The sequence below is a fragment of the Podarcis filfolensis genome (assembly GCF_964270895.1).
Source record: "Podarcis filfolensis genome assembly, chromosome: 2".
Taxonomy (NCBI): domain Eukaryota; kingdom Metazoa; phylum Chordata; class Lepidosauria; order Squamata; family Lacertidae; genus Podarcis; species Podarcis filfolensis.
The window spans coordinates 56,198,757-56,219,476 of record NC_139605.1 but is presented as its reverse complement, the minus strand read 5'-3'; the positions used below and the strand labels follow the sequence as shown (position 1 = coordinate 56,219,476).

The window sequence follows — 20,720 nt, the reverse complement described above, 5'->3', positions numbered from 1 at the left end:
CTACTTCCCACATGTGGTGCAGCTGCCCAATTGTCAGTGGCCTTAGACCCATGCTTGCCTGTGTTCACAGAGAGGAAGCAGCAGGTGAGCTGGAAGTTCACGTGTGCCTGGCTGTACAGGACTCTTGTTCCCACCAACACAGTGGCTCCAAAAATGGCTCCACAGCCGTCACATACCACCTGGTACGCACGTGCTTCAGTTTCACATGTTATGTCCCCCTCACAAGTGAGGGCAAGCACAGCAAGTAGAGTGGCCAAGTACCACAAAGAGGGAAGGCAGTAGAGTGAATGAGAGTACTGCTTTCTTCAAAGAACAAATGGTTACAAAACCATTGTAACCCTGCTTAGCTCTGTGACCAAGGGGCTAGCTATAAAAATTGTCTGGTATCAAAAGCCATGCAGTTTGTCTCTTGAATTGCTGCCTGTAGAACAAAGGTAAGGAACCTCAGACTGAGGGGCCAGGTGTGTGTGTGTATGTCAGCTACTATACAATGGCAAAATTTACACCCATTGCCTCACTCACTTTTACACACACACATAATTTTACTGTATGTTGCCTTTCCATACTTCAAACCATGATCAAGGCAGCTTACAACATGGAACAAAATACATAACTACAACACAACAAAAGTAGTCACAAACAATAAATTAAACAATAAAAAAACCACAAAACCAAACCGAACAATTTCCACATAAAATGCAACAAAATCTAAAATAAAATACAAAAAACTAATGGCAGCAACCATCCTCCCAAACAATACTCCAGGCCAAGAGTCTGTTCAGCAGCATCAGCTTTTGTAGCTGGAGTCAGTCAGGGCCCCACCTTCCCAGGCCAGGTGGAAAGGGCAGGCACAGCAGGGAGCGGGTCTTCCAGGACTCACAGACAAGATGGACCTTTGTCTCTGGCATATGGCCCTCACAAGATTGCCTAGAAGGGAATGCTGCCCTTGTGCTGGAAAAGGTTTCCCACTCCAGCTGCTACAGTCTCTTGGAAATGGACTTGTTAGCAAATTCTTGGAAATGAAAGGAATTTGTTAGTCAATGCACTGTGTAGACATTGATGAACGCCCCCCAATGATGCTTGTACATATCACCTCACCTCACAACTTGGGATAGCTGATGCATGGGCCTGGGAGAGAACATTGGGTCAGATTTCTATGTTGTGGTTGAGGCCCTGCAAATGCACCTGGTGCTAACATCTGATTCTGCCCCACTGCAGGGGACCTGCCAGCTTTTGGATACAGCCATGAGTTTAGGTCCCACCCAACCAAATGCATTTGTACCCATGACGACATGAGATTGTCCTTTTAAGGAGGCTTTCTACCCTTCTTTTTCCCCAGGCTTGTGCTGGGCAAGCCACTGGGTGAGGGCTGCTTTGGGCAAGTGGTGAGAGCAGAAGCCTACGGCATCGATCAAGAACGGCCAGAGCGACCCATCACTGTGGCTGTCAAGATGCTCAAAGGTAAACACAATATACAGGGTTAAGAGAGCTAAATCATTGGGCTTCAGTCCTTCCACTGTTGGATTCTAGTCTAGATCATGGGACGCCCCAGTCTGACCTCCTTCTGTTGCCTTGCCAGATAATGCCACTGACAAAGACTTGGCTGACCTCATCTCAGAAATGGAAATGATGAAACTGATGGACCAACACAAGAATATAATCAACCTGTTAGGAGTCTGTACGCAGGATGGTAAGTGACTGCCTCTTTGGGCTGGGAAGCAGAGGATACCAGGTGCTGTGAGGAAAGAGGCAGGGATGTTTGGGAAGTCAGGAGAGACTAGAACCTTTGTGGGGCCAATAGGAGGATGCTGCAACTGAACAATGGTTCTAGGCTCTGATGTTCTAGGATAGGAGCAGACATTGTGCGGGATTTATGAAGGCTGCACCTGAGAGCACAGGCTCACATATAACTCCTGACTGCAGGGCCTCTCTATGTGATTGTGGAGTTTGCTGCCAAGGGGAACTTGCGGGAGTACCTGCGCGCCCGTCGCCCTCCCACGCCAGACTACACCTTTGATATCACCAAGATGCCTGAGGAGCAGCTGTCCTTCAAAGACTTGGTCTCCTGTGTCTACCAGGTGGCACGTGGCATGGAGTACCTGGAGTCCAAGCGGGTAAGAGCAGCCTGGCCCAAACGGCTTTGCCCCCTCACCAACCCTAGCAGGATCCATACTTAAGCAGAAATGACTTGCCCAATGGGCAAGTGTCATCTGAAGCATTGGCAGGTCCTGTTGGAGTGCCAACAGTGAATATAATAATAATAATAATAATAATAATAATAATAATAATAATAATAATAATATAGTATTTATATCCCGCCCATCTGGCTGGGTTTCCCCAGCCACTCTGGGCGGCTTCCAACAAAATATTAAAATACAATAGTTAAAAGCTTCCCTAAAACTGTGAAGGCTCTAAGCCAGGCACTGGCACTCTAAAGCTTTTGCTGGGCTCTTGACTGGCCCATGAGGGTCAGCTACATGAGGGTTAGGTCTACCAAAGGAGAGGGGTATGTATGTACCAGGCCTGGGCAGCCATCATGTGATGAGTGAATGGCAAGGCAGAGAGGCAGCGAAGCTCCTCCTGATTCTCATGTTAGATGCAGCAACAACCCACTAGCCCAGATGTGTCTGACACTGGACTGCAGTCTGGGCTGCAGTGGGCTCTCCGGATCCTCAGAGAGGATTCATATCTCTCTCTCTCTCTCTGCAGTGCATTCACCGGGACCTGGCTGCTCGCAACGTCCTTGTCACCGAAGAAAACGTCATGAAAATTGCAGATTTTGGCTTGGCCCGGGGTGTTCATGACATTGACTACTACAAGAAAACCAGCAATGTGAGTGAGATGGTATTTGAGAGGCACAGGAGGGGAAGACTCAGAATTGGCAACAGGCTTTGGAAATATGCAATGCGGTTGGGAAAAAGAGAGGAGGGTGGGCACTGGGGGAGAGCAATTACTGTGCTCTGTATTTCTTAACAATCAATGGTTAACAATGTATGGAAGCCAGCTTGGGAGGGTAGCTACCCTGACAGGTGGCATATCAACCTTTTAAATAATTATGTAGTATAAAGCAGTAGAGAAACCTTCATAGCCCTTTGTGTGTGCATACACACATTCTTGCACTACCCTGTTAGTGAAGAGAGATATTTTTTTACTTTCAATGAATCCAGGGTCTTGTAGGAAACTAGAATGAGCACATCTATGGGAGTGGATATGTGGCTATTGCTCAGTGGATGCTAGAGGGTAGAACTCAGAAGAGGAGACATTGCCCAGGGAAAGTGTCAATGAACTGAGAGCTTTTCTTTTTTCTCCCCACAGGGTCGTCTACCTGTAAAATGGATGGCACCAGAGGCTCTTTTTGACAGGGTGTACACCCACCAGAGTGATGTGTAAGTATGACTCTGCAAGGCTCTCGCAGCCACATCAGCCTACACAGCTATATCTGGCAGAGCAGCTGAGCTACTGTGTTTTTAAAAGGGAGAAGTTGCCTTATACTAAAGCAGAGCATTGATCCATCTTGCTCAGTACTGCCTACCAGTGTTGCTCTAACTTGGGTCCCCGACTGTTGTTGGACCACGAGTCCCATCATCCCTAGTTAGCAGGGGCAGTAGTCAGGGATGATGGAGGTTGTACTCCAACAACATCTGGAGACCCACATTTGAGAAACACTGACATACACTAGCTCTCTGGGGTCTTTCCTACTTTTATTTAAAGATGCAAAGAATTGAACTTGGGGTGTTTTGCATGCAAGCTACAGCCCTTTCCCAACCATCCTGGCTGTATGGAGAATAAATGGGCCTATTTGTCAGTCCTACTAGATGAACCATAAGTGGCATGGAAAAGCCAGGGCGCAATGGCCCTACCTGCCTGCATAAAGATGACAAGAAGCTCAGAGTTGCTTGCTCCCTGTAAAGTGGTCCATCATTGTAACCTGTCTCCAGCATATGTAACTTCAATACATTCCACCTCTGTGGTCACAAATCCATCTTTGTGAGATTTTGCTGAAGTAGTGCATATTCCACGGGGGCCAGGTCCACCTTCTGATGCTTCATGGTAGTGTAGGGCTAATCTGGACATATCCACCTTGAATTTCTTTATGATTTTCTTGCCCCTTTATTTTCCCTGACCCCCAACTGTGCTTTCAGGTGGTCCTTTGGCATTCTGATGTGGGAGATCTTTACGTTGGGTGGTTCTCCATATCCGGGCATCCCGGTGGAAGAACTCTTCAAGCTCCTGAGAGAAGGTCACCGGATGGACAAGCCCTCCAACTGCACCCACGAACTGTAAGTGCCGCCGTGTTTGTGCCTCTTGTGGGCTCGATCTTAACCACAGCACCTGCATCCATATTATGGGATGCTCTAGCCTGAGGCTGAGATGTCCCCTCCCCTTTCCCCAAACAGGTACATGATGATGCGTGAGTGCTGGCATGCTGTGCCCTCCCAGCGGCCCACCTTCAAGCAGCTGGTAGAGGGACTGGATAAGGTCTTGGTTGCTGTCTCTGAAGAGGTAGGTTCAGACCACCAGGAAGAGGCATGAAGGCAGCTGTTTCAGAAACCCTTTTAAGTTTCCGGAATCAGAAGTAGAGGGAGCCAAGCCTTTGTCCCTTGTGAATGCTGACAGGGTGTCCTTTCTCTCTTTCCCTCCAGTATCTGGACCTGTCAATGCCCTTTGAACAGTATTCTCCATCCTGTGAGGACACGACCAGCACCTGCTCCTCCGACGACTCTGTCTTCACCCATGACCCTCTGCCCATCACCCCCTGCCTCTTCCCCTACCACAATGTGCGGACATGAGGAGAGTAGTAGGCAGTGGACCCCAGGGCAGGATTTCCTCTCTTTCTATTCCTAGAGGATTACGCAGCTTGGCAGCAGAAGTTCTTACATTGCCCCTGGTGGAAGAAAATGCTGGGAGCCATATCAGCAGGGGCTGAGAGTGCATCTCAGGGTCCTGGAGCCTGCTGGACACCCGCAACTTAAAGGTTCCCTGGCGAGGACTGGATGCCTTCCTTGTAAACTTCTGCAGGTGCTCCCAGCACTCGTGCTGGTGCCTTCTTGCCCTATAATCTCAGGTTCCCCCAAAGCCGTTGCTCTAGCTGAGCCTTGGATGCTACCAGCTGTCTGAGGAGAAGTAGGACCAGATAAGCAGGGAGGAACCTAATCCCAGGGAGAGCAGCACTCTCGACATGCCTGGGCTCCCCCTTCACCCAACCCATGGGACCATTCCCCCCAGCCATGGGGCGCCCTGCTTGTTTGTTTGATACTATTCCCAATTTAATAATATTTTTATGAAATCTCATTATTTGGCAGGAGCCAGCCAGCTTTCTCAGGCCCACCCCATCTGCACCTGGACACACGACCACAAGGACAGACGTTTTGAGCGGGGTGTGGCCCTTCCCTCCTGGCTCCTGCTGTCCCCTGTACATAACCCTAGAGATAAATATTTATGTACATATCATTTCTAATGCACATGAATTATCCACACCCATAAATTATTTTTTTGGAATAGAGCCTTCTGCCTAGGGCATTTATTTTCTCCAGGTATGACCTGCTTCCAAGGAAGTGTTAGCCTCTGCTGGGACCCATCTGCTAGGGAAGTGGATCTTGAAGTACCACCATCTCTCCCATAGGGCTGGGAAGGCAGCTCAGACCGCTTGGGTCTTGACTTGCCTGGCTGCATCAGTCGTATGTCAAGGCCAAGTGGGACTACTGCAACTTAACTGGGCTTTTGTCTAGGTGGATGCTGTGGAAGTGCTCTCTGATGGACAGTCTGTGGTTCTTATCCTTTTCTGTGATAACTGCCAGAGAGAAGTTGATTGGCCAGTTGGATCCTTCTCTCAGTGCCCCCATCGAAGCCTCAAGATCATGGCCAGATCTTGGGCCAGCTGTAAACCAAGGAAGTACAGTGCTTGCAACACCCCAAAGACTAAGGAGGAGGGAATATAAGCACATCTGTCTAGGGGTGGTGGTGAATGAAGCCTTTGACCCTTGGAAGAGTCCTTGCAAGCCTGTTTTGCTGGTGGCTGGCTCTTCCTAGCAGTGAGCGCTGGCACAACTTACGCCACATTCAGCCTATGGGGCTTCAGCTTCTATGTCCCTCATCAAAGGTTGGGTGGATTTGAGCCCAAGCAGGCACCTGTACTGTCTGCTTGCATGCAGAGTGTGCACCTGTGTACTTCTCCCGTAGCGTGGAGCAGGCCAAAGAAGGGGGGGGGAGGCAGGGGCATCACTTCCATTCCTGCTCAGCTTGCTCACGCACAAAGCACTCCCCCATCTGTTCTGCATTAGCCGCTGTTCCGTTTAAGCCACCGTGAACTCTGCTACCAGCATCTCCCTGAAATTGATCCAGCAACTGGCCACTTTTTCAGAGCCTGGGAATCTATCTCTGGATACAGCAGAGCCCAGTGGGAATATTCCTCCCCCTCCCAGCTATTGGTCTGAGCACAATGATCTCAAAGGGAGCCCTCAGAATCCTCCTTTTCTGCCTCATCGTAGTTGCAGAGGATCTGGCATGCCAGGAAGCTGGAGAAGGATATTTAGGGGAAGCATTTGACCATTTATTGCTTCCGACTCCAGCCCCCTTTGCATGCGCGATGCCCTGGTGCCTGCCCGCTCTTCCTCCCGCCCCTGAGCTATGCACAAAGCATGGGCTCAGCCCCAGGAGGTAGCTGCAGCTGTCCGTCTCCCCCACCCTGCCCCATCCACTTGGTTTAAAGTTTCACAAGAGACCTTGTGAAGGAATTGCAACCCCTGCTGTCCCAGTGGGGATAGGGTTTCAATGGGCCATTTCCCCCTGCACTGCTTCCTCTCTCCCAGCTGTAGCCCATCGTTCCCCCTCCAGCTGGGTTGAGAAGGGATGAGAAACACAGCGCCAGAAGCTGCCTGTCGTCCTACGCTTCGTTCCCATCAAAGGGGGTGTGCTGGAATGAGGTGGAGCATGCATCTGTATGCTGCTGCTGCCATGATTGTGTGCGGGCAGCTGGATCATGTATATGGGCCTCGGGGCACAGACTCCAAAGGGCAGCACAAAGGCTTTTGCGCAAGGGCACAGGAGATGCTGTGACAGGTGCAAAGACATGAGTCCTTGCTAATCCCGTCAGCATCCTCTGTTACCGTCTTCAGACTCAGTCCTGCACGTACACCAGTATGGGCCACTGCAGCACTTGGGGAAATCTAACCCTGAGCTTCTACTAACAGCTTCCAGAGGCATGTTAATCCAGTTGCTTCTTTGCTCACTCTTGTAAGCCAGCATGATGGATGTTTCAGCTTGTCCCGTGCCATCTTCCAAGCAAGACACATGGATGACATTGGAGGCTGAGCGTAATTGGTGACAAGCTGCAGGGAGGAGTGAGAGAGTCTGGAAATACGTGCAGATGCAACTGTGCTTCATCCTACACACTCCGGTGCAAAAAAGCTAGTACTCGTGGGGCTCTTAAAGAGTCAACACTTACATTATAATATATGTTTGGATCCCCTTTAGCAGATAACGGATCCTGTGAGGAATGTACAGCATCAGAGTTAAGTTACATTTGAGCCAATTTTTGCAGGTGCAAACAATTGTAGAAGCAAAATTCATTGGTGCAAAAAGTTGCTTTTTCTATTAAATTCTAATTTTTATACTGCTGAACTTCCCAATTGTGGAGTTTGGCATATCCAGTGCAGTAATAACACGTCCAAGTGGTCACACTTGCAAATTGTTGTTTCCATCTCATACTTATGATGAGCAAATGGTTTAATTAAGTTGAATCCTGACTTGGATGCAGCCCAAATGGTCCTCTATCCTGCCTAGTCTCCCCCATGTGTTTTCCTGGATTCCTTCCCCATGGCTGCTATTCCCTATTCAAACCACTGCTGCCTGCCACCATACAGGGCAAATGTATGGGCTACCCCCGTGAACAGATTGGCCTTGAATGCGACAGAAAAGTAAGTCAAGGGCTGCTCCTTGGAGGAGGAGGTATGCTGTGAAACTGGCAAGTTCAAAAATGGTTGGATGCCTAGTCCGCTGCAGTAGGCGAGTACCGTAGTTTGCTCAGCTTGTGTGTCTCGATGTCCAAGACCAAAACCAGCAAGAGTCAGAGAGGTTTAGGGATGAATGGCGACCAGAACTGGTACAGCAAATGCCAGAGGATGTTCACACTCTTGTCTCCAGGCACCTACTAGTAGTTAAAATGAAGCCATAATAGGGGCAAATTATCAAACATCTGCCTGGTTACAGTGTGGAAGGGATTTGGCACTTTGCTGAGAGGCTGGGGCCAGCAACAGGCGACTCGCTGCTGGGATCTGCGAATGATCCAACTGGCAAGGTTGCTCTTCCTGTGACTTTTCACATCTCATCCAGCGCAGATCATACCAGCTCCTAACAAGTCCTTGGAGGCCCTTTTCCCTGAGATGTTGACAGCTCTTACATGGCTTTTTCTGCCAAAACAATGTAACTAATCTGAAATGGAACTGACAGGGCTTCTGAAAGGCAGACGTCCTCTTTGGTAGAAGAGACATGCTAACCTATGCAGAGGAGTCTGTTGAGCATGCTGCCCCTGGTCGATGCCAATCCTCTTAACCACGGAAGCCACTAGAAAGGCCAGTCGGAACCAACCAGCTGCCAACCCGCCAGGAAGCAGTGGGTGTTTGGGATAGCACAGCACAAGGAATTAATGGGGCTTTTGCTCCTGTTTCAATGGTTTGAACTGACAGCCGGGTCCCAAAGGAGGACCACAATATATTGGTGGGTTTCCCCATTTAAAAGCAAGGGAAGCACTGGCACTGGGAATCAAAAATTGTTAATTGAAAAGCTGGAACAGAGTGGCACAGGATGCCAAAAACTGTCCAGGGTTGAGGGCAGAACAGAGATGATTTCCTAGAACTCACACGTTTATGCCACCCACCGAAAACTTTGAACCTGTGCACCTGGGTGGTATTCCGGACTTGGCATTTGTCAGCAAGTTTCAGCTTCCTCAGAGGCTCCCCACAAGATGGAGCATTAGCTATTTGTGCCATGTGGTCAGACACATGGCACATCTTTCCCTTTCTGGTTCGATAGTTCTCACCAGAGGTGTGCAAATGCTGAGGGCATGGGCCCCCTGAACAAATATTCCACTTGAATATTTGTGCAATCAATCATAGGGCCTCATCCAGCTGTGAGGGGGTATATGTGCCTAAAGCACATTATTACCCTCCTCTGAATTTTCCTGGCAAGTGAGTGAAACAGGCAGAGTTGGATCCTTCACCATGTGCTTTATCAAGATGTTAGATGATACCTTTTGGCAGAACTGATAATGGTGGACTCTCTAGCTTCTGCAAGAACCTAGATTGATTGATTTTACTCCAGAGCCTTCCATTACACACACACACACACACACACAGAGAGAGAGAGAGAGAGAGAGAGAGAGAGAGAAATCCATTTCAGATTCTATAAGCCCACTTTCCACAATAAACATCTTAAGATCCTGACAGGTTCTGCCTAGATGCAAAGTATTGCTGTGCCACATTGCTACAAGAGGCTATGGCATGTATGTGGGGAAGCCTGTAGAATCTGCAACATGGCAATGGTCTGTGATTAAACTACCCAATTCCTATTAATTCCTTGACCTATAGAACTGCAAATCCACTAGCAAATTCTAGGCTTTTCCTTTTGGTCATTTTGGCAGGTGATGCTAGGCATTTTAAAATTGCCATTATCACTAAGCATTTGGGGGTGTTTTTTGCACGCTTCATGTAATTACTCGCAACAGCCTAGCATCATTAGTGATCAGACAAGTATTTGGTATCTGCAGCCCTGTTCTGCCCAGGAGTGGCCCCATACTATGGGACCTTGGGGGACTGGAAACTGCTTCGCCTGCAGACCCATAGGCCCCTTCTCTCTCCCCCGCCCACTGCCCCTTGTAAAGCAGACAGACCACCAGCAGGTGTGACTCCTGCCATGCCCCAGCAGCCTTAGTGGCCCAGTGAAAAAGCCCAGCTGCCTGCTAATGTGCCAGAACCAATGCATTCATCACAGCCAGTGAATGAGTCCATTGAGCAAAGCTGGCGAAATTGCTGCCAGTAGGGGCTTTCTTGCCCGGCCCTGAACAGCTTGCTCCAACCTCAGGCACTCAGGATTGAGGGGAGCGGGGTGAGGGGCTCGAGGGTGTTTGCTTAAAGCTTTCTGTGCCATTTTATAAATTTCTGTATAAATAAACTAAACCCTGAAGGGTGGAGGTGAAGAGGAAGGTATTGGGGAAGGAGATGGTTCAGTATGGCATCTCATTCAGCATCGTCTTTGCAAAATCGCGCCCCTGTCCCTAAGCTCCTCGTTGCCACACCTCTTCCAGCCCCGCCTGGATCTTTGGCCCCCTTTGCGGCACCTAACAATGGTGTCTTGTCCCAGCTTTGCGTGGGCCCAGGTGAATAAATGATCTCTATTTCAGGGGAAGGATGTGGTTTTCGAAGCTCGCTCCGCTCACCCTGTTGGTTTGTGTTATTGCTTTCTTTTCCCTCTTTTTACATTTTCTTTCCCTTATTCCCTTTTTCTCCACCTTGCCAAAACCCCTTGGAAAACAGCGCCATGGTCAATTACAGAGGCAAGGAGGAGAGTTCATTAATATTGAAGGCAAGCTCTGAGCCAGGTGGAGGGAGACAAGGAGGAGATTGTGTGTGTGAGAAGCTTGCAGGCCACCAAAGAGTGTGGGGCTTGTGCTCACACACTCCCCATTCAGACCTATCCTGTCCCTGCCATTTTAAGCACACACAGACCTCGTCTTTCAGGAGCGATGCTGGAGAAAGGACGCCACTGACTGGGGAGCTGCTCAGCATCCTCTGCCCACCCAAGCCAGAGGCAGCCAGGACTGAAATGGGACCCGTGTGCCTCCATGACTCAGAATAGAAGGCAGTTTGCCACCAGCCCAGGAATAGAAATGCTATCGAAGCCCCCGCTGGCGCCATGAAACTTGCCCCATGTGCACAGATGTGAAGTATTGACTTTGGCAACACAGGTCCTCTGCCTTGTCCCGATTGTAAAGAGCGAAGCGGAACAGAAGGACCAGTTTATAGATTTCCTTGTGACAAAGCCTATGGAGTAAAAAAAATATATGCCAGCATTTTACGTGCAAAAGACAGAAATACAAATTGTCTATGTTAAGAGAGGGTTCCATACTAGAAGAGAGAGAAAGTCAAATGCCGTGGTCATTAAAAACCATTTTGAAATGCTAATTTTAAACTTTCGGGCCTCCCTCCGTTTTAGAAAGCATGTGTTCACGTTTCAATGTTACAAATCAGCTCATTTTTTTTTACATCCCCTCGCCTCGCCCCCAAAAATGTTCAGTTGCAAAATCCTAAATGCAGACCCTCCAAATGTCCCTGTTTTCCAGGGGCCCTCCTGATTTAGAGAAGCTGTCCCAGTTTCAGATTTGATCCTGGAATATCCCATTTTTCCTTAGGGTGTCTCTTTTTTCATTGGAGAAATGTTGGAGAGTATGGAGTTATCCAACCCCTCAGCTGTCTGAAGGCAATCCTGTATAGGAAAGGTTTTTTTAAATGTTTAATGCTTTATTATGTTTTAATATATGTTGGAAGCTGCCCAGAGTGTCTGGGGCAACCCAGTAAGATGTGTGGGGTATAAGTAGGAAAATTATTCTTATGGGATGGGACATCCCTATTTTCATCAGAGATATGTTGGAGGGTATGTAAATGCTTCTGAATCATAGCATCAGAATGATCCAATCTAGCTCCCACGGTAGGCAGGTGGTATTGGGTGCCTCTCTAAATATTACAGCTTGGAGCAAGTAAGCTCCAGAATTGGGTAGAAATTCCAGAAGCCTGCCCTGTTCTAAAGAAGCAAGTACAGCTGGGAGAGTGCACGGGATTGTGGTTGGTAGAGCTCTGAGATAAGAGCTCAGCAGAGCAGGTCCGGTGCTCCTAGAAAGGAGAGCAGATGTTCTTTCCCTGAATCCCTCTGACCTGGGCCACAGTTAGGGCAGGAGGTAGGCAATCCCAGCTGCTCCAAGCTGGACATCAAATTAGCTTCCTTGTTCAAAGCACTTTCTTCTTTGTTTCTGCTCGGAGGCACTGATTACTTCTTTGTAGAATATTAATGAGGTGTGAAGAGTAATTTATGTGGAATAAGAGCAGAGTTGGGCAAAGGGGCCTGGGACTAGAAGACCTTTCTACAGAAAGACCAGGAGATCTTTTATTCATTTCCAGAGTTTGGCAGATAGATTACTTTATATACGCAGGGTACAAATCGCACATAGACAGGCTATGCATGTGCAGCTTCCATGTTTGCAGAAAAGATAATCAATCCATGGAGGTCAGTAGCAAAGCCAGCAGGCATGATCCCCATCCTTCATTCATGAATGGTACCCAGTTTATAATCATTTGCATAGGCCTGACTTAAATGCAGCTTTATGTGACACCAACACATCAGCCCCATCTTGCCCAAATTTTGTTGTTGTTTAGTCGTTTAGTCGTGTCCAACTCTTCGTGACCCCATGGACCAGAGCACGCCAGGCACTCTTGTCTTCCACTGCCTCCCGCAGTTTGGTCTTGCCCAAATAGCAAGCCCAAATGCCCAGCAGTTAAACCTTACTCTGTTTGGGATGTGGGTAGCTAATGGCAACGTTCTTTCTGGGCAAGATTCAGAGGGAGGTGATTTTAATCAAAATTGCAGCATTGCAGGGAGGGGTGTTAAAAACAAAAAAACAAAAACAAAAACCTGCCCGCCTGCCATGATCCAAATCCTGATTACCTACGCACCTGCTGTTTTCTTTCTTTCTTTAATGCAAGACATGTGAAATGCAATCACACATTTCTTGTGTTGTCTACTTTGGCCCGCAGAACCTGATGAAAGTAGGCAGGAAGGATTAGGTAGGTGCAGACTATCAGAAAAGCATTCTGAAGTTTCAGACAAATATTTTACCCAAAATGAATCACAGAACTTAGAATACCAGAAAAAAACATCACAGGAGTTCCAGGAAGGGGTGGGTGGGAAACATGCTCCACTTTCGTCAGTGAGTGAGGGAAGTTGTGTGTGTACAAATGCTGCCCTTTGTACATCAGTGCTAGCAGATGGTTCCAAGGCATGTGGCTTGCAGTCAGGCACACTGGAAACGGTACACTGATCCATAAGTACAGCCCCACAGTAGCCATAATAATGTTTATTTATTTTCATCCTGCTTTCTGCATTCACACCAAGAGTGGCATACCAAAACAAACAGAAATACACTAATTTGTGGTGTGTTTTTTTAATGCAACGAAACAATCATTGAAGTTATGTTAAAGGGGAAAAAACTTAGAAACCGAGGCCTTAGCAGCAACATGATCAATCAACCTTTAAAACCTTGCCAAAACAAATGGGTTTCATCTTCCGTCTAAAAGGGCTCGGAGAGGGGGCCAAACACAACTTAGTTGGAAGGGCATTCCAGAACCAAGCCAGAGCCGCTAAAAAACGGACCCATCTCTTGGCCTCCCATGCTGACGCCCACACAACGGCTCTGATTCTAGCCTCTGAAGATGCTCCTGGGGACCCCATCTCTCTTGCCCTTAGACTAGAGGAAACTTTGCTGGCGGGCAGAGGGCTGTGGAAGCAGCCCTATCATTGATATCTTATAGTTATAATTACTGCTGCAGTGGGAAGGTAAATGGCGTTTCCATGCACTCTGACACTCGTCACGGTGTTCCGTTGCACCAGCAGCAGTTTAGTCATGCTGGCCACATGACCCAGAAAGCTGTCTGCAGACAAACACCGGCTCCCTCAGCCTGAAGCAAGATGAGTGCCACACCCCATAGTCGAATTCAACTTGACTTAATTGTCCAGGGGTCCTTTACCTTTACCTTACCTATAGTTATATGATGCATAGGGAATATTAGTCTAGATGTTATCTGAGGCATTGCTCACAGTACTGTGATTCTTGGTTGTAAGACAGGAAAGGGTGAATGGAACAAGCAGAGCTCCTGGTGGTTACCCCATGGCCCCGGAAAAGTAGTGTGTAGCTCAGGGGCACAGCATCTATCTGGAACCCGTGAAGAACAACTGCCAGCCAGTGTGAGCTGTACTGAGCTAGATGCACCACTGGTAGGCAGCTTCCTGTGTGTCCTTGACCCTCCTTTGTTAAGGAGATGCCTCTCAATAGATGGGAAGCTTATTTGGAAAGGAGAGGGCCACTTGGGAATCAGGGCCGAGCTTAATTCCCCATCAGGATGAGTGAAAGGAGAATAGCCAATCTCATTCCAGCTGGAACTGGGAAAACACAGAGGCCTGATTTTGCTCTCTGTCAGAATCCAGATGCCTAGAAACCTAACAAAGGGCTAGTATCTTTTGTGGTGTTATTTCTGCAAGTCCTTCCATCTTGGATGCAGCCTCAGCCTGTATGCATGTATACTGTATACTGTATATATACACCACATATCACAAAGACACCACTTTCTCCAGCGTCCTTCCTTTTGAGAAAACCAAACCCATGTTATACACCAACACCTCTGAAATCTCTCACCACACTGAGGCTGGGGTTCATGTAACAATAACCTTGTAAATAAATCAGTTAAGTTACCAACACCTGTGTTGAGTCAAGGTTTAACAGACAACAGATGACTGGGCTTCTGTTTCATCAAATCCTGGGCCGCTTCTGAGGCAGCTCAAACTGGAGCCTTAATGCTGTAATGACTGAAGGGCCTGCAACTCCACATCAGCCAGTACAGAACCTACTATCTAAATTCCACTGATTTAGAGTAAAGCCCATTTCTGACTGAAGGCATATCAAGGCCTACAGGTGCTTTACAATGTATTAATTTTATTATCAGAGTTTATACACCACCCAAGGCAAATATTTTCTGAGAATAAATCCTACTTGCCATAGGCAACCAAGAAACTTACTGTTTACTAATCTGGCCAATGGTGTGAAAATGAGAACGCCAAGATGTGACTTCTGCCTCTTCCATTTGCCGTCTTTGGCCACCATTTCTCTGACCTAATTTTGTTTTCAGAAAGTGAAAGGCTTGTGGTTGTCTATGTTAATCTAAGACTGCAGAAAAGTTTGCCAGACTATTCAGCTCCTTCTTGAAATAGCTCTGACTTCCATTCTGCTATTCCTAAATTCCTTAGGCAAGCAAGGAGCAGAAATAAAGTGATGCCATAGGACACCAGACAGAATCTGTGGATAATTAATGACTAGTTGGTGTGAGTAACTCCCAAAAAACTTTAGCCTCAGCTGGAATTTCTTCCCATGAAACCACTGAGTGATTCCAAACAGACCTGGCTTGTTACAGTCTACTACAAATAATTTACTAGTGAGCACACAACCTTCTCCCAGCCATTTGCCTGTGTTGCTCGCAACTTGGGAGGGGTGTCTTATCTTCTTGATCTGCCTTTGTTTTGAATATTAGTCTTTCAGAAAGCTCTGATATAAGAGAACTTTGTTTTTTGTTTCAGTTCCTATGAGGAAGCTGTTAGTATAAAAAAAAAACAAAGGTCAACCAAATGGTACCTTCACATACTGTGCTATTGCTTTGATTTCTGTATCTGGAAGTCCACATACTAATATGCTTTATACAATTAGCCTCAAAAATCACAGCTGTAAGTTTAATTACTATGACCAAGATTCAAGAAACAATTGGCTAACAATCTGCTTTATCTGGGAATTTCTCTCACAATGTTACACTAAATCTTTTTTTTAAAAAAAGAGTAGCACTAATGGAATCTCATGTACTGCATCTTAAAACGTTGAACATTTGCATATTCTAGGTTATGAGGAAGTTCAGTTTTGTTTTATCATGCTAACACCAATGACAAGATAGTGGTGCTATCTATGACTGTTTTGCAAATGGTTCCCTGCCCCACTACAGGTTTTAATACACTAATATCAGCAATTATCACCAAACTGCTGCTCAGTAAAGGGTGGAAGGTGTGCCTATTTAACATATATTAAAGCTCTAGTTATCACCGACTAATTTTTATACCTCATTGCCGCTTAACTCCCACTTTACAACTGTCTCCTTTATAAACCTGCCAGCAAAGATTGCACTTCATACATCTAGTGAAGTGGGCATGTATCCATGCCATAATAAATTGGTTGGCCTTTAATGTGCCATAGGACTCTTTTATAGCTTTTGTTACAGAATGTACACATTTATGGCACCCAAATACAAATACTTGCTTTCGGGGTTGTCAAGAAAACCTATAAACTAAGGTTTCAAAAATTAACTAGCAGAGCAACCTGACCCCATTATTTGACTTGCTTATTACCACTTAATGAACCCTGTCATAAAATAAATGTACCTATATTGCCCTGCCAAATACTGGGACATATTTCACCCCTCCTCTTGGGTGGGTTCACTTGGAAACGGGGTGCACATTCCTCCTCTGAAAGCAAAAAGAAGAAGAGAGGAGATAAAAATCACTTCTCTTTCTCTCAGCGCAATATAACACTTCCATAGGTCCCACTTCTGCAAGAAAGACTCCAACATCTGAGCAATACCTCTCACAATCCTTTGCTCTCCCAAACCCTTCGGCAGAGGGGCTACACACCGATTAGCTGGAGGCTGTTACAACAGCCGTGTCGCTCGGGTAGCCCATGCTGCTACTCAGCAAAATAATCAGTAAACCAAAAAGAGCAAATGCTGCCATGCTTTCCTAGTGGAAGGGCTACAGCTTAAGCAGAAGCAAGAGGCACATGTGGGGCCTGCCCAGGATAGCGGGGGGGGGGGAGGCCCCTCCAAGCCCACAACAACTGGAGGCCGTTTTATTGTTTAACATTCCTGATATTTTCTGTCAGGGCTGAACCAATTGTCCGTAATCCACCAGGCTCTACTGGCCAAACAAATGCAGCTGAATCCTCGGCATCCTGTTCTCACTGAACAGGCATCTTTTGTGAGGGGGGATTTAGAGCGTAGCCCAGTAAATCCAGCTAGTTTCCTGAGTTGGGGTTCCCACACACACACACTCCCAGCTGCCAGGTCCTGCCCACCACAAAGGGAACAGGGATGCCCACTAGCCCCACAGAGCAAGGGCCACAGGCATTTTTCCTTCTCACAAGACGCTCTTGGAGTGGAAGGGGTTGGGCCTCATTATATATCTCTTTGTCACACAGTAATCTGCAGAGTGCTTTGTTATGTGTGCTTCCCTCTCTTTCCTTCATCATCACGCCCGCCAACGTGTCAGTTGACTCTTCCCACATCTGTTCTTTCAAGAAGCAACTGCTGTGCTTTTTTACGCTGTGCTTCCCTAGAGAATGGCTGCCAGTGGACAGGGCAGCCATTTTCAATCCGTGTAACGCACAGCCTATGCACACAGCAGAGCTGCGATTTCAAAGCTCTCACCAAAGGATGACCCGGTGGGGTAGCGAAAGCGGGCGGGAGGAAAGTACTTTGGGCTCTCTGAGAAATAGGTTGCATTGACACAGACTAGGTCACTCTGCTCTTTGGGCGATCAATCAGGGTTACCCCCTGGGCAGCAGGAAGTTCTTTTCCAAGCTTTTTGGCAGAAGGCTGGGCCCAGGCACCTATCCAAATCACTGCAAAGTCAGCAAAGGAGGCAGAAACACTGTACTCAGAAAACAGGAAACGGCTGCTTCATACATAGCATTTTTCTTGTAGGACAACTTACACTGATGAATACAGATCCACACATTGATAAATAATAATAGAAGGTGCCCTGTCCATTGTGTTGAACTAATGACCACTTAAGACGACCCCATGGTTCTCACGGAACCGATGAAATCCTGTGCCAGCACAACAGCTGCCTCTGTGTGGATGTTGTCTTCTGGGGGCCCTCTAAAACCACACCAAGAAACGGTCCACCCATGAGATCACCTCAGCCAGCTCACTCAGGGTGGTTGATAGACCAGTAGCATCCCCAATCTGTCTCCTTTCAAGTCCATGATCTATCCTAAGCTCTAGGCCGTCTGGTAAAGGGGATGGTGCTTCTATGGACAATAGCAGCACACACCCCTTGCCCGCCTGCCCAAGTCTAGCCTAGTAACCAAGTATTCAGAGTTAGGTCAGGCCCACCCAGCTCACCCATCCAAGTGTCAGTAATGCATGCCAAGTCAGTGCCTTCAACTGCAATCAAGACATGGATAAACATGGTGTTATTGTGGACTGACCTGCCTTTCATAAACACAGGAATGGGAGGGCTGAAACAGGGGGTGGCCAGCAACCAAACAAACATCTAAGCCTCCACCATTATTGTGGTAGGCCTCTCCACTCAGAGGGAACAGCCCCAAACCAAACTTCCCCTCTTCCCCAGTAAGGTTCATAGGCCTGTCACCCAGAACATCTGGTCCACAATTCCACAAAATGGTGGCAGTTCAAAGAGAAAAGACCCTTTGGTGTCAGCCCCTTCAGGGACTACACCTGTCCTTACACCAAGGCAGGCTGTGGGCCACACCCACACTCCAGCTGTGTCCACTCAGTCAGCAACCAAACAATGCCACACACTGCAATCAGCCTGAAAAACCTCTTACCTGTAGACAGGCATCAATCACACTGAGAAAGACAAACTCTCAGACAAGATTGTTCCTCTCTGCAATCCAGGTGCGAAGCTTTCTGAGGTAAAAATTTAAAAAGTGAGGTCCCCAGCACCTGCTCTGTACATATGTCAGGCTGCGATGTGAAGGGGCTGCCTCAGAATAGAGGTTGAGGCAAAGGTGCTCATATCAGTGAAGGGCTATTTGCAGTTACCTAGCTATACAAATACAATTCAGCAGCCCCTCATGGCCAGTGAATGAACCCATTGTCCCAACTGCTCTCCACATATACACATCACACATACGCACATACTCATCTGGCACCTTTCTGGTTTAACCCTTTCCAGTCCAATTAGCTTCTTCCTACTGTAATGTCTCTTTCCTGATTTTCAATTGACCCCATTCATTCTGACAGTCTTTTTAAATTGAGGATGTGCAGCCAGTTCTGACACCATACCGCGTGATCAGGAGCCATTTTAGAGGAGGTACAAAATTATTCCTCAACACAGAAAAATGCCACCAATGTTGACCATTTATTTAGTAGGTCTTCGCCTTGGCTATTTCTGGAGGCCTAGAAGCTAGGAAAATAAAACTGGGGAAGGTGAGAAATGCATTGGGGTTTTGTGGCATGACATTAGGCTTTGCGTCCACATTAGCAGCTCTTTCCCTTACAAGCCTCTCTTCTACGACTTGACTGGTGCCTTGGTCACCAGGAAAATGTTACTAATGTCAATATAGTAATAAAATTGACTTCTGCTTGCAAAATCTAGTTGTGCCTATAGGCCAGGCCAGTCTTTTAAAGACGCAGACCAGTTGTCCTGGCCCAAGAAAACATCAGCTCCAGAACCATCTTTGGATATGGTGCCCTCCCCTGAAATCGACCATTTCTGTCCTGTCCATGAAACTCTCTGGCAACCCTTGCTTTGAACCAGCTTCTTTGAGGGCAGGTGCCATTATGGCCTCTCTAGCTGGGGCAGCTTTCCTCAGTGGTTAATATAGTTTGCATACTGGACTAACAATAAGTGGCCTGTCTCCAACCTGACTGCAGACAAGGATTCGCCAAAGATCTCTGACAAAAGCCAACCTTTACCTGTCTTGTCCACAGGTAGCCAACATAATGTCTTCCAGATGTTGTTGGACTCCTGCTCCCTTCATCCCTCAGCAATGGGCATGCTGGCTGCGGCTGATGGGAGTGAGAGTCAAACTGCCATGTTGGCTAGACCCCTGGTCTAGTTCAGGTTGTCTCCGACTCCCATCAGCCTCAGCCAAACAGCCAATGGTGAGGAACGATGGAAGGTGGATTCACCTGGAGGGCACCATGTTGGTGGAGGCTGATCTGGTCCAGTTTGATTCTAAGGTAGCAGGCAGCCTGTCTTTTGCTTGTGCTTTTCATGTTCTACCCCGCTGTGATGGAGAGGACATGAAAAGGGAGCTCCTGCCCCAGTGGCATCCTGGGCTTCCTTTGCCTTCCCTGGATCTATAGCATCTCCTTCATCAGCACCCCATTTCTCCGCAGTGCAAGTGATGTTCCTGTGAGCCTGCCAGCCGGCACTATTGCCCTCGCTTTGCTCCGGCAGTGTTTTCACATGTCTCGTTGCCGAAATATATCCCTGCCGTCATCTCAGATGGCTTTCTTGCAATTAGCCTGTTTGTACAAAGTTTCAGTACGACCCCGCTCACCATTTGATTCCTCCTTTTATAAGGTGCCAGCGGTGCCTCAGGCACAACCACAGCTGCTGGCCTCTGAAGAAAGCACACAGCTCTTCTTGAGCAGATGGGAGCCAAGAGTTAAGTCGAGAGATGCCCAATCAGACTTTGGGAGCCACAATGCGGCTGTGAATGACAGGCAGCAAACACCAGGCAGCCACCTTCTCCCGCACCTTGCGCTCTAACTTTGTGCAAAAAAACAAAAACCTTGCTCACTTTCTCCTAAAGCCTCTGGCCTCCACCTGCCATGCCTACGTCCTTCACCTCTTGGCACAGCTTCAGTAGGTGCCTTGTGCTGGATACTCAGGCAGTAAACCAAAAGGAACGTCTGCATCTGTTGGAGAGGAATTAAGCTGAATCCCAAGGAATCTGTGTTGCAAGGAAGCATTGGAGGTAGTGGGGGGGGGGAGGAGGATGCAGTTGTGTTGCTCTCTTTGGGAATGGGGCGGGGGAGGGTGAAACAGGGCCATTAATCTGAGGAAATATTTCTTTATTTTCCCAGTGCAGAAATTTGAACTCGGGCAGCACCTGGGACAACAGGCTGTTGATTGCTTCAGCTATGCCTCTGGCACACACCCCCTCCCTTTTG

The 20,720-nt window shown here is 47.6% G+C and overlaps 1 protein-coding gene across 1 annotated transcript in view; it reads left to right on the top strand.

Moving 5' to 3' along the window:
• Positions 1 to 5,503, top strand: part of FGFR4 (fibroblast growth factor receptor 4) — a 48,661-nt gene extending 43,158 nt beyond the window's left edge. The window contains 8 exon segments of the mRNA XM_083603819.1: positions 1,340 to 1,461; positions 1,580 to 1,690; positions 1,924 to 2,114; positions 2,710 to 2,832; positions 3,316 to 3,386; positions 4,143 to 4,280; positions 4,398 to 4,503; positions 4,644 to 5,503. Of these exon segments, the coding sequence (XP_083459945.1) occupies positions 1,340 to 1,461; positions 1,580 to 1,690; positions 1,924 to 2,114; positions 2,710 to 2,832; positions 3,316 to 3,386; positions 4,143 to 4,280; positions 4,398 to 4,503; positions 4,644 to 4,790 (1,009 nt within the window). The 3' untranslated portion in view covers positions 4,791 to 5,503.
• The last annotated feature ends 15,217 nt before the right edge of the window (positions 5,504 to 20,720 follow it).